General features: G+C 36.1%; 1 protein-coding gene and 1 non-coding gene across 2 annotated transcripts; both read right to left on the bottom strand.

Moving 5' to 3' along the window:
* Positions 1-1,449: 1,449 nt before the first annotated feature.
* On the bottom strand, positions 1,450-1,541 carry TRNAI-UAU (transfer RNA isoleucine (anticodon UAU)). The gene is given in 2 exon segments: positions 1,450-1,485; positions 1,504-1,541. It is a non-coding gene; the product is annotated as a tRNA-Ile (tRNA).
* A 10,531-nt stretch (positions 1,542-12,072) lies between these two features.
* LOC150092121 (protein FAM50 homolog) lies at positions 12,073-13,297 on the bottom strand. Its single transcript, XM_090415291.1, has 2 exons — positions 12,686-13,297; positions 12,073-12,650 (listed from the first exon to the last, which is right to left on the bottom strand). The coding sequence occupies exons 1-2, from the start codon at positions 13,290-13,292 to the stop codon at positions 12,073-12,075; spliced, it is 1,185 nt and encodes a 394-aa protein (XP_090271417.1). The 5' UTR covers positions 13,293-13,297.
* Positions 13,298-13,764: the final 467 nt, after the last annotated feature.

Here is a 13,764-nt window from a genome sequence, read left to right as displayed (position 1 = left end):
CTCACCGCACCACCTAGTAGAGCCGCTCATTTGTTCATATCTCATCTGAGGGGTAACAGCAACAGCCGTACCTCAGTTAACTTCATGGGATGCAGCACTGCCATTCAATGAATGGCAATGCTTGAATCTCTAATCTCTTAAGAGGACGTCCTGGTTTTCTTTGTCCTAATGGCTTGTACTTTAAGGCTTGTTTTGGTAATCTTTCTGTTTTCATTCTTTGAACGTGTTCCATCCATCTCTGTTTATATTTTTTAATTTTTTCTATTACTGGTTCTTTTTGTTTTGGTTCTTTCATAATATCTTGGTTTCTTTTGTGATCAAATATTTTTTGTATACTTTGCAGTTTTTCTCACAAACTTCATTTCAGCTGTTGTTAATCTTTGTCTTTTTGATTTATTGTCCAGATTTCACTTCCATACATTACAACTGGTAGGGCAAATGTATTGTATACTTTTAGTCTGGTTTGTTTTTGAACAAGGTTTGGTTTAAATATAGAGTTAATTACACCTGTTATTTTTAAATATTTTGCAATTTTTACGTTTATATCTTTTTCATTTTCATAAGTGATCATACATCCTAGGTAGTTAAATGAATTCACCTATTCTAAGATCTTGTTATCTATTTCTATTTTAGTTCTTGCTGGATCTCGTCCTTTAAAGGCCATAGTTTTTGATTTTTCTGTTGATATTATCATACCATAATCCTTGGCTATCTCATTTAAATTTAAAATACCTTTCTGTAAGTTATCTTCAGAATTTGTAATTATTATTTGGTCGTCTGCAAAGAGGAGAGTGTTTAAGTTCACAGGAGGAGAAAGTTTAATACCTTGATGTAAAATTTTATTCCATTTTATTATTATTTCATTTAAGTAGATATTAAAAAAGAGTTGCTGAGAGGGGACATCCCTGTCGGAAACCTTGGTTTATCTCTCTCGTATGCGATAGTTCAGGATTTAATCTTATTTGTATTTGGTTATTTTCATATATACTTGTGATAGCTTTTAGGATATTATTTGGTATTTGACTTTCTTTTAATATGTTAAATAAAATGCTTTTTTTAACTTTGTCAAATGCTTTTTCAAAGTTAATAAATGTAATATGTGTTTCTAAATTGTATTCTCTTCTTTTCTCTATTATTAATTTTAAAGCAAAAGGCGGGGTCTATACATGATCGTCCTTTTCTGTACTTCTAAAATAAAGTTTTCAGAATATTTTATTAGTTTGTTATTAATACTTGAACTGGAAATATGAAACGTCAATGCGAATGTTTTAGAAGTTGACCGAGAATGTGCAGCGCATCAGTTTGTTATTTGTTGGACACTTTCCAGTTGCGCAGTTTGATTTTCAAACTCAGAATCAAGCATAAGATTTAATCCAATTAACGCGACGTTAGTAAGCCCCCTTACTAAGGTCGCGTTAATTGGGGGGATTTGGGAGAAAAAATCGTACTTTCCCCAGGTGAGGCTCGAACTCACAACCTCGGCATAACTCACAAGTACTGTCTTATAAGTACCGCGCGCTAGCCAATTGCGCCACTGGGGATTCGTTGTTACTGGGGAAATGTTAGAATTTCATTGAACAGAAGAGGGTTATGCACAATTCCAATGCATAATTGGAATGTATGAAAGAAGAGAAGAGAGAAAAAAAATTCGATTCTTTCAAGGAACTTAAAAGGGGTACTGTGTCTTGATGTTAAAGCATCACAGGATTTGGAAACATTATTATTATTTTTCAACAGTCAACACGAAGGTAGTTCTCACTTATATCAGTGTTAATAGGGATTAGCAGGATGGTCGTCTCACAGCGGGCGATTTCCTATCTCAGGACAATCACAAACGTCTGTACATACTGCAAGATTCCAAGACGTACCAGAGAGGGTACGTTAACCGCTCGGTGAACTCACCCAGTCCACGCAAATACGTTAAGACACTGTTTACATTACAATCCTTTCTCGTAATTTCGGGCTCATTTTCTTAAGTAAAAGCCACTGAACCCCCATGCGGGTCGCAGATCTGTAAGGCGATGGAACGATGGTTTATGAATGGTTAATCCGAGAAAGTAAAAGAAAACGAAGAAAAGGAATTTTGAATTTACGTTTTGCAAACGTCGCACTTTCGCTTGTTCCTGCTGCGTCATTGTCAAATTGAACTGCGTCCTAACTGGAAATATGAGATGAACGCCCCTTTACAGACGTTTTCCAACTGAAATTCCACTTCCAACTGGAAATCACGAAGAACTCATCCGAGAATGTTAAAGACATTCAGATAAATAGAACGTAAAGTGAAGAAGTTCAAGTCAGTTTTCTAGGAAGGCAAGTTCGTCTTTCGATTTTCTTCAGTTTTACTTTAAATTAACTTTTATTATTGTTATTATTATTATTATTATTATTATTATTATTATTATTATTATTATTGTTATTATTATTATTATTCCAGCAAAATGTTATGAGTAATTACAGAAATTCATCGCAATAAATAAATGGGGTGAATTGATAAATCAGTTCCACGCTTGTCATTTTAGCCTACAAAGACAGATTTAACCCCACTTGGGTTTTTGCTTAAAGGTAGGGGACGGGGTTCTTATTAAGTTGCACATTCCTGTCCCGTACTGCTACTAAAACCACACCAGCCAGAGTTTATTTACAGCTAAGTTGCGTTTTTTATGTTTTGCACTTGTGATTATTTCAATGAATGTTTGTGGAAAGAAATGCGCCCCTTAAATAAAAAAATTAATAAAAAAAGAATGAAAGTAGCTGTAATCTGAGAATGCAGAGTTCTTGCTTTACTCATAAGGTGGTCTCATTTTCACTGAGAAATGTCCGTTGCGATTGTTTGAGGCTGTCGAGAGAGCACACTTTCTCTCCTCGAGGGGCGCATTATTTTATGGGAACCAAGTTTGATTTGTCGTCCTCACAAGCCACTGAAGCTTAAATAAACTATGAACATCATAGAGAGTCTCCATACATAATTGAGACTAAATCGTTGTGGTTGTATTTAAAGTTGTTCTTTCGTTTGTTGTATTGTTGGGAAAGTGCGTGCTAGTAGCATCTCATGAACGCCAGTACATGATTACAGCTGAATGACTATCTGGAAGGTTGCAGCTCAAGTTATTATTTAGATGAACAGGATTGAAGATGATTTCTCTAGATTCCACGATTTTTCTCTCTAGTTCGTCGCTGCAACGGAAGATGTTAGTAGATTTTCCCCAGCAGACTTTGTGACTTTGGCTTTCATCATTAGGATTAGCCGAGAAAAGGATATGACTTGATAATGCACTCGCTCGCTGTCTCTTGTAAGTAATGTCTCTCATGTGTTCTTCCATACGCAATTCGACAGTTTTGTCTATCTACCCAAAATAAGGAATATCACGACCACACAATATTTTATATACACCAGGGTATTTGAGTTGATGATGACAAGGTTTTGGGGTGGCTTATTAAGAAACGCATCTTTGGAAGTGGAGTGAACAAGGTTCTGATATTGTATTTTCTTAGAACATTTGCTAATTTATGTGAAACTGTACTTATGTAAGGAATAGATATATTGCCTTTGAATCTCTTTGTTTCTTCTAATGTTTCTAATTCGACGATCAACGGACTACAAACTCCGAGATCGTTTCAAACATAAAAAACCGAAATCCTCCATACGCTATTCAGGTTTTCTTTATTTCTTTGTATATTTTTCCAATCGATCCCGTAGGGACAGCAGCAAGCAGAAACAGTCCGCTCTTCATCTGCCAGTGAGAATCTTCTTCAGTTGTTTTAAAGGTGTCGTTTTGAAAACGCAGTTAATATTTTATTCGTAAGCTGTTAATACGTTTTCTTGGGATCGGAAAGGATGCGGAAGGAGGGAGTTGGAATAGTTAGAATGCAGATACGAAGAAGAAAGGGATTCGCGGGGAGAGCGACGAAAACATGGCAGCAGGTGGTGAGAGGGGACACGAACTATTTTAGAGAGTAAGAAGACGGCCAACCCTGAAGAAAGAGGGAGTGGGGATAAAGGATTCATAACGAGGACAGCAAGCCACGATAATACTTGAGAATGAGTAAATTTACTTTCATTAAGGGAGTTTTTACGCCCCGCAATCTCCCTGATCGCATTCTTGCAAAATTCCGACTTGGAGGTGCTCGTAAAACATCGTTCTCTGCCATCCACGAAAATATTTTGTGTGTGTGTGTGGTGGGGGTGATAGATTTCCTTTTAACAAGAAATATTTCGAATAAAATAGTGTTACCGACTATTTTCGGAACAAAAGTCGTAATTTTTAAGGGTCTTCACGAGAAATGTTGTGACAGAAATGAATCGACAAGTTCCGTTGCAGATGCAAATGCCAAATCCTTTCTTTCGTAATCCTTTTTTACTTTGGTTTGGAACGGAGAAAACGAATCGACAACACACAATACACAACTGTGAATGCACAACTTGGAGAAAGACGCCTAATAAGATTACGTCTGACTTTTATTGTTCCTTGCACGACTCCCTCTCCTCCGAAGCTGTTACCGAAACAGTTTCCGAACTGTGGAATGTTAAGTACGATGAGAGACTGAGGGAAGAATGTTGGCTAAGAAACTCGTACAGCACTGAAACAACAATATTTACCACAGTTCGGTTTTATTATATGTAAAATAACCATTACATTATAAAGCTGAAATATCAGAACATTTCAGCTTTGAAAAGCTTTGATTTTTTTAATTTTTTCGATACGTTTTTGAACCACTAGGATGATTAAACGACGCCCTCAAAAAAGTTCAACAATACTCTTGTTGAACGTTTTTTTGAGAAAGAGAATAGTTTAGAAATTTCAAAATTTATTTTAAAAAGTTATAGAAAATGTAATAATATATTCAAATAATTTCATTAATTTAATAATCAGATAAGTGTTTTTAAGAAAAATACTATCAAATAGAGGCACCTATTTTGATTTTATATAAATAAAATAGATTAGGTTACACTTTATCAATAACTACGGTTATTATTCATTCATTTCATATGTTGATTCAACCGCCGTGAGCCCTTTTTAATGGGAGGTATGGCACCATCTCAATCCCTCCCCTATTTTTATCCGGACTCGGGACCGGCATAGCTGAACGAATCAAACTTATGGCTGGAGGGGCCGTCTTAAGTATTACTGACTGTAATCCATGTGTGTTCGCAGGGTCGGTTTGCTGTTGTGAGGCACGAAAAACCCACGTTTCCGGTGAAAACACCCTCCACCTCCGTATGTGACCGGCTAACTACTCACCTGTAGTCGAAAGACACGGGAATCGAACCCAGGATTTTCCGACAAAAGGGCTTCGTCTATACCGACTGAGCTATGGAGGCTATATAACTCTGGTGCGTTATTTATTATTTATCGCATTACGCAGAAATTCACGAAAGAAGGCTGTCCCCGACCCACTTCTCACCGAACTGTGAGCAGATCGGATATTTGTTAAGAAAGCCGCTGCATTAAATGAAAGCTTCTAATTCGCTATGGGGATTCCATTGGATTGAGTTGTTGTTATGATTAGAAGATATTATGATATTGCCATCAAATCATTCCGTTCTTATGAGCGGACAACTTTATTCTTTTTCAGAAAAGATTTTTATTGTTTGGGCAGAAAGTTGAGTTGAAGGAAGTTGAATTTATAGAAATGGGTTTAAAACGGGTACTCAAGGAATAGGTTGGAACCACTGCTCTATTACATCGCCTACGTTTCTTTGTGTGCTTGTTTTTTCATATAATAATATCAATATCACCAACAGTTAAAATTTTAAAAGGCGTTGCTATTAACAATTTATATTTTCCGGAAAGATTGAAATATTTTAAAACTATTTTTAAAGATATTTCGCTCATGTGGCAACTGGAACTGTTGTTGCCTTTTTTGGTCCAAAGACGTCGGGTTTCAATCTATCTATTTATAGTTGGTTATTTTATCATCCCCATTTTCCTTGAAGGCACGGTTCCTTACTCTTGCCACATCTGTAAACCACACGTGTTCCAGATGTCCGAATTTTAAAGTCCACGAACATCTTCGCATTTTCAATAACTTTTTCAACTGCGTGAGGGTTTGCAAATTAGGAACTTTTCTGCATAAATTGAGGTAAAGAGCTCTTGCAACGCGATCATGCGTTTGTTTATGTCTCTGTCAGCGATCTTGAGGGAAGAACTAATCAGAGGATCCGCTGCTTCTTCTACACTGATCTTCTTTACTTTCATTCTTCTTGATGGTGTCTTTCTGAAACAATTGATACGTTCAGCGACTGTCAACTTTCCCTTCGATGCCCTTCAAATATTCACCATCAAGAACTCTATTTTTTCCACACTTCTATTCTTTTTGACATTTATTTGTTCTTATACTGCCTTCCTGAATTCACCACTTTTCTTCGCTATTGGCACCTTCGAAAGCACTCTTTCCTTCTTCTACTGTTTGCTTGACTTGTAAAAGTCCTCACCCGATTTACATCATTGAGTAAATGCAAGGCGTGGTTCGTTGCTGTAAGTTTTTTTCTTTCTTTGACGTTGAAATTCTTCCAAATCGGCTTCACAAATATTGACTGCTTGCAGTGTTTTGTTATTTTTTATTTCTGCATTGGAAATACCTCAAGAATTCTTTCGAAGGATTTATTCTGGGACCATATCTTGACCTTCCATTCATCTACAAACCTTCGCTGTCCTAATTATCCTGCCTAGAACTAAAGAGAGTGTTGCAATGTCAAAGTCCAGACTTCATACTAATCTTCGCGTGCACCGAATATTCTGACTGTATTGAGCAGAGACTCAATTTTCTGGATGATTTTCTCGAAGAAATCTCTTAAGATCTTCGATGTACAGAAAACGCGATCTTTTCCTAATTTGTTCGATGTGTTTTGTCGTATCCGAGTCTGGTTTCTTTAGATTTAATGTTTCAGAATCACTTTTATTGTTCGGTTCGTTTTTCCACGATATTTTATGAGCTTTTATTATTTTCAATTTCATTATTCCAGGGTTGATTCCAGTACTTGGTTGTATCTTCTGTTCAGGAATTCAACGCTGTCTGAGCATTTCTCCTCAACATTCCAGTGAAACTCTTCTTCGTTTGTCTTGAATTGAATGTTTGTCTGTATTGACATCAAAAATTCCCCCAACATTCCACATACGCACCCGACATCTCCTTTATTAATACCAAATTATGTGACCCTCGCTTATTGCGGTATTGTCCGCGTGGTTAGCCTAGTGGCTGTGCGCTTCGCAACCATATGACCGGAAAAGGAGGGTCCCAGGTTCGATTCCCATCGAAGACGTGAGGAATTTGGGGATCTTCCTCACCCATAGCCAAGTCAGCCGGTCTTGGGCGCTGGCAGTAGGGTTTTTTCCGCCAGTTTATCTGGTGTTTTTCATCCCGCAAGCAGGCAAACCGGCCCCGTGAACACACACACGGATCTACAGCCATAAATACTTAACCCCCATGAGGGGGCTCAACTCGCCCCAATAGGGACGGGAGAGAAAAAGGGAGGAAACTTCATACGAATAAGTAAATTGCGGTATTGACTTCGAACAACTTCTTACTCATCAGACACGTCAGCTGAAACGCTTCTTGTGGCCCCGGATGAATTACTTTGCGTCCACTTCCCTCAAATAAACAAAACCGCTTTGTGGTATGAGAGATTCATTCGAATTCTCACAGAAATAACTTCAAGTTATTTGCTTCCTCTTTTAATTCGAATTATAATTCGGTTGGATTTGTTTTACGTCGTTTTCTTTCTTCGCTGTCTTGAAAATATTTTGTTGTGATTTATTAAGAGACAGAAGAAGGGATTTTTCCTCTTCCTCAATCCCCTCTTTCGATCCACCAATTCACAAGATTGAAATATCCTAAATGCAACTGTCAACTTGATTTTTTTTTTTTTTTTGTTCCAGTTCCATTATTACGTGTCGGTAGTCGTTTCGTTTTGCTACGAAGAACTATTTCCGTTGTCTTCAGACTTTTCGGTCAATTTAAACTCAAATGCATCTCATCGAGCGAAATCAACGAAGGCACCGCCGCTTGCTGAATTCTGATCCTTCTCGCACGTCGCAGCGAACCTTCCACTGAAAGGCTTGGACTGACTCGAACACTGTGGCAAATGAACGATGTTTAGTTTGCTGTTAAGGACGAATTCAATTTAAATGAATTTATTGTTTAATTAAACAATACGTTATTAGTTAGTAATTATAATTATTGTAGTAATGACAAAAACTGTGTGAATTGTGTTGATTCGAGTAAAACTGAAACTTCTTAATCGCATGTCGTGCAAAGGAGTTGAGAAACTTAAAGATTGTGAATTCTTTTGAGAAATGCGAAGGCAAATAAGCGGAATTATAAAATATATTCTGTGGCTTTTTAATTTATTATAAAGAAATGCCAGTAATCGTGAACTCTTAATGTCACTTCGTGTTCAAGGAAGGAATGCTGGCGAGTATTGGGAGCATTTATTCTCTTAAAAAGAAAGAACTTTCCTTCTTCATTCCCACAAGTCTTAGTAACTTACAACGCGGTGCACAGGTTTATGCGTGTTACTGATCGCACACAGACTATCTCACTTGTTTTTATTTACTGGATGTTGACTAATGATAGTGATGTTGATGCCCGAGATCTCCGGAACACAATAATAGAAATCGCATTTTCCCCAGGTGAGGCTCGAACTCCCAACCTCGGCATCCCTCACAAGCACTGTCTTATAAGTAGCACGCGCTGACCAATTGCTTCACTGGAGAACGTAAACCCCGTTTTTCTCACAAACTATTGGAGAGCTTCTCTCAGAGAAAGAGTACACCATGAAGAGTACCTGAAGCAATACTCACAGCGTACTTGGAGTACGTGAAAGGAGAGAGTATAAATTACTGTCTTCATTTATGTACTGAATTCCTTCGAAGCGGTAAAAATGACAAATTCGTGTGCATTTTAAAGTGAAGTGTTTTTGGCAAAACAATGTCTATTTTTTTAATTTTTCAAATCAGTATTTAATTGTTTTTCTATTAAAGAGGTAGAATGCTCTATCCACGTGTCTTTCTTCTTAAGGTCGTTTAAAAAATAATATAATAAAATGCAAATCTAACCTACGAAAGGTTTAACACGTGAATGTGCCCAGGGTTAAATGTGAATGTGCCCTGCACAAGAGACTGAACGTGAGAATGTTTCAAACCATTTCGAGCTTCCAGTAAACTGGATCTTCAGGTGGCAACGACCCCCAAAGGCCTCCTGAAACACGCATCTCGCATTGCGATTCCAACCCCCTCGTGTAGGGATTGGAGAGAAAATTTGTTCACCAATCGCCCAGCGAATTTATTTTAAGTGAAGTTTCGGAATAATTTTACTGAAATCCAAATTCATTAAATCACGTGAGTAGAGTATTAAAAAAAAGTTACAAATAACAAATTCTCGGGGAGGATCAGAAGATCTCACACAACAGAGAGGCTTCCATAAAGTAAAGAGATCCAGAAATTATCGTATTGAAGAAAATAAAATGAAATAACAAAAAAAAAAAAAACACCTGACGCCCGAACAGGGACTTGAACCCTGGACCCTTAGGTTAAAAGCCTAATGCTCTACGACTGAGCTATCCGGGCACTCGTGATTCGCTCTTTTCTTGCAAAATTCGTGTCCAACCTAACACTGAATATTGAATTATGTTCAATCCAACGAGGATCCTGCTGTTTCACAGATGAACTTCAAATAGCATCGTCATGCTTGTCATCCCACTTCGTATAAGTTATATCACAACACCCTAATTATTATTTTCGATACAAATCTCCTTGCAATCCCCTACTGTATCAGTCAGTTCAGCGATCGGAGTTGAATTGTTATTCATTAGTTGACATTGGAAATGCACGCGCTTTTAAGTGCAAACGCTCTCGACTACAGTCAAGTTCAATCAAGATTGGATCCTTTCAAGTGAATTGCACTTGAATGGATCAGCTGAGCTTCTTATTTCACAGAACGGCAAATGAATCCGTAAGCGGGAACATTCGTCAGTTGACCTCATTGCAGCGCACTCTTATGAATTAATTGAAGGATTTTCAGAGAGGTCGTCGAGTCTTCTAAGAGGGTGGGCGGAGGAGGGAGGGAAGGTGGAGTGCTGTACCCACGTGATTTACGTTATAATGGATTCATGAATGAATAAAAAAAGACCACCAAAGACATCGTCAGACACGCATGCGCAATCAGAAATTGGAGAGCAAATATGTTAACCGCTCGGTCACTAGACCGGAAAATACACGACCAACCCCCGTTCAGTCTCACTAAAATTTACTTTGTTAGCTGATCTGCAGTCCAGTCGAGTGGCATCGATCACTTCATACAATTTCCGATTAATTTTCTTAAATAGAATTGCAGTTTGCAAGGGTGATGCCGATTCAGAATTACACAAACGCCGAAGTAGATACCGACTACAGCAGGGAAATGTTTTCAAAAAGTCAGTTTTGATGCACGTATTGCATAGTATTTTAGCAACTGCCAGGATTTGGAATGTGTTTTTTCTTTTTGTGTCTTCTAGATGAGGCTCAGCAGCACTTCTTTTCTACTTTTAAGCAGTGAGCTTCATCTAGTTCTTACAAAATGAAGAAAGTAGTACTCTAATATAGAAAGGCTTTGTATTAATGATGTAAGCATATTAATATAACTGGTTGCCAAGTAGAATGTGGAATTTTTTAAATTTTATTTTTTCATTTTAATAGAAAGTAATTAACTTGTTTTATTCTAAAGGCTAAAATTGTGTTATGTTAAAAAAAAAACTGACTTTAGCTAGAAAAACGAAGCCACTTTGATGAGATTTTGCATATCAGCATGCAGTAGAACGAAGACTTGTGAAAGGCATCTCAACATCTATCGCAAGTTAAACAGATTATTATTAATATACACTTCTGGTGTGGGTGAACGGGCTGAGTGCATAATAAGAAAGTAATTTTGTTGTTTTTTTTAAATAAAATTGCCACGTTTAAAGTCAATTCATCAGTTGTTCTTCATGTTTGCCTCCACTCTGCAAGTTTCAGTAGCTCTAACCTTGAATCCCACCACAGCTCCAGCGTGTCATTGGTTGCACACGCACAAATTCATTTTGCGTCTGCTTGATGTAATTAAACTGATGTTGGCGCCATCATTCTCTGCAAGAGATTATTAAGAGGAAAAGAAAATTCTTCCCCAGGTGAGGCTCGAACTCACAACCTCGGCATCACTCACAAGTACTGTCTTATAAGTACCGCGCGCTAACCAATTGCACCACTTTTTTTTTTTTTTTTTTAGGATCTTTTGTGAATTACATTTTAAACTGTTTCATTTACTGCTTGTTGAATTTGTACTGCAACTAGAAGTTGCACTCTGTTTGAAACCCACCAAAATATAAGCCAGTTAATAAATACCCTTTATATGATTTCTTGTTTTTTTTTGTAATACTATGAAAGAGATGAATTTTCATCTTTTTGTTTACCACAACCAGTGAACAAAATAAAGGTTAACGTTAGCAAGGAACATCAGCTACATGATTTTCCTAATGATACAGGCTTCTTACTCAAATTTGAAGTCTCTCTTTATTTAAAAAAAAAAAAAAAAAAAAGAGATTTCAAAAATTAGATGTAACACATTTATTTTACCTTGCTCAAAACCAGAAAAGTCTTCAACTACAGATGGTCCTATCATTAGTCATCTTTCACTACAAAAAACACAGTTATAACAGAATTGCTCAATATAACAAACTGAGAAGTCCCAATCAAAGAATCACAAGTACAATGCTATGCTAAAAGAAATGCACTATAGCAAATTATCTACTATAATGAACTGTTCCTGTGATTCCTTAAGTTTGTTACAGTTAGATACTTGCCAATGACTGAGATGTGGTGTGTTACAGGTCTACTAGCAAAGTCTATTAATACTTAATTTTAATAAGTCTGAAGTTTTGTATTTAAAGAAGGTAACAAAATATTAATATCATATCCAATAAGACTATTTCCTAGTTTATATACTAGTAATTAAAATAGGTATAAAAGCTTAATATTTAATAATGCAAAATATTTACTTGTCAAATAAGTCATATTTTACACTTAAATTTATTTATAAACCTATTTACTTTTTTTACCCCTCTTAAAATTTCTTGCGATCCGAAATTGTATATTTTTCATAATTCTTAGTAGGATCATATGGTTCCCAGCGAGATGCAGGAAAAATGTGCTTGTTGCGCTCATACCAACTACGCAATAATACTTTACCAGCATGAGACTCATCTTTCTCGACTGTTGCATCACTGACTAATCTTACATCATCATGCACATCAAAACTAAACAGTGGACCACTTTTTCCTCTTGCCTTGGTAACAATAAAATCATAGAAAGTATAGTGATGAGGTATAATGAGATCCTCTTTAACATACATTAGCTGATCAGCAGTTACTGCTCGCAGTTCATAAAACTCTTTTCGCAAAATTTCTAAGCATTTCTGAAGAAACTGGTAGATGCTGTTGCCCTTCTTCATTTTTACACTGCGTCTATGGCCAGAACCATCCCAATAACTAAAAGTTATTTCTATTTCTTCATTCTTTAATTTTTCTTGTTTCTGAACCCATTCCTGACGTAATTCTTCTCTTAACCTCCTTTCATCCTCTTCCCTTTCTCTATCAGGTAAGAAACTTGTATCAACATCTGGATTCTTGCCAATTTTTTTTTCTTTTTTCTTGGTCCTTCAAGATCCAGAAAATCACTCGATGAATCAGAGTAAAAGTCATTATTTTCAATGGTATGAGAGTTTTTATCATCAATATGAGAATCCCCATGATTTTCACTACCATCATCATCACTATCTACTTCATTTTCAACTTTGATTTCCACTTTATCTTCACTTTCTTCTTTTTCTTCTTCTTCTTCTGCTTCCTTTTCCTCTTTTTCTACTTCCTCTTCCTTCTTCCCTTCATCAACCTCATCTTCTTCTTCTTCATCATCCATTCTAAATGACAGAGCAGCAATCTGTCTTTGTTGTCTTTCTTTGGCCTCTCGCTTTTCCTGAATCTCTCTCTGCCTTTGAAGTTCTTTTTCATGTTGTTTTTGTGCTAACTGTCTTTCTCTTTCTTTTATGACATCTTCTTGTTTGGCTTTCATTTCATCAAGAGTAACTAAACCTATAGTACTAGACTTTAATTGCTGCTCTACAGCATCATAATGAGTGGCAAATTTATTTTCTATGTTAGATAATTTCATTTCTTCTTCAATTTTCCGTTTCCGGTGTTCCAATTCCTCAAGAGCCTTTTCACGCTTCTTTTTTAACTGCAAGGCTCTTCCAGCCTCACTTGCTGCACCTTTATAGAGTGCCATTTTCTTTTCTAATAATATGAACTTCGCAACCGACACCAATTGCGCTACTGGGGAGTGGTGCTGGTTTCCTTTATCTGAGAAATTATTGTGTGCTTCCTCTACATTTCCTCTGAATGAAAGAGCAAACTTATAATAATTGCCACGTGCTTAGAAAAGATAAAACAAAAACATAACCACCTTAGAATATTGGATTACTTTAAAAGGTTGGATGGGAATAATTCATTCTTTAATTTTTTTTTTAAAGAAAATTTATATAAATTTTATATATATATATATATATATATATATATATAAATTTATAAATTTATATATATATATTAAATTTATAAATTTATATATATATATATTAAATTTATAAATTTATATAAAATTTATATAAATTTTATATATATTTAATATATATATATATATATATATATATATATATATATATATATATATATATATATATATATATATATATATATATCTT

This window comes from Typopeltis vanoorti, unplaced genomic scaffold (assembly GCF_054136105.1).
Source record: "Typopeltis vanoorti isolate ZY-2024b unplaced genomic scaffold, IOZ_Tvanoo_1.0 HiC_scaffold_556, whole genome shotgun sequence".
Lineage (NCBI taxonomy): Eukaryota > Metazoa > Arthropoda > Arachnida > Uropygi > Thelyphonidae > Typopeltis > Typopeltis vanoorti.
Note: the sequence above shows the minus strand (reverse complement) of the source record. Positions and strands in the feature narration are given on the sequence as shown.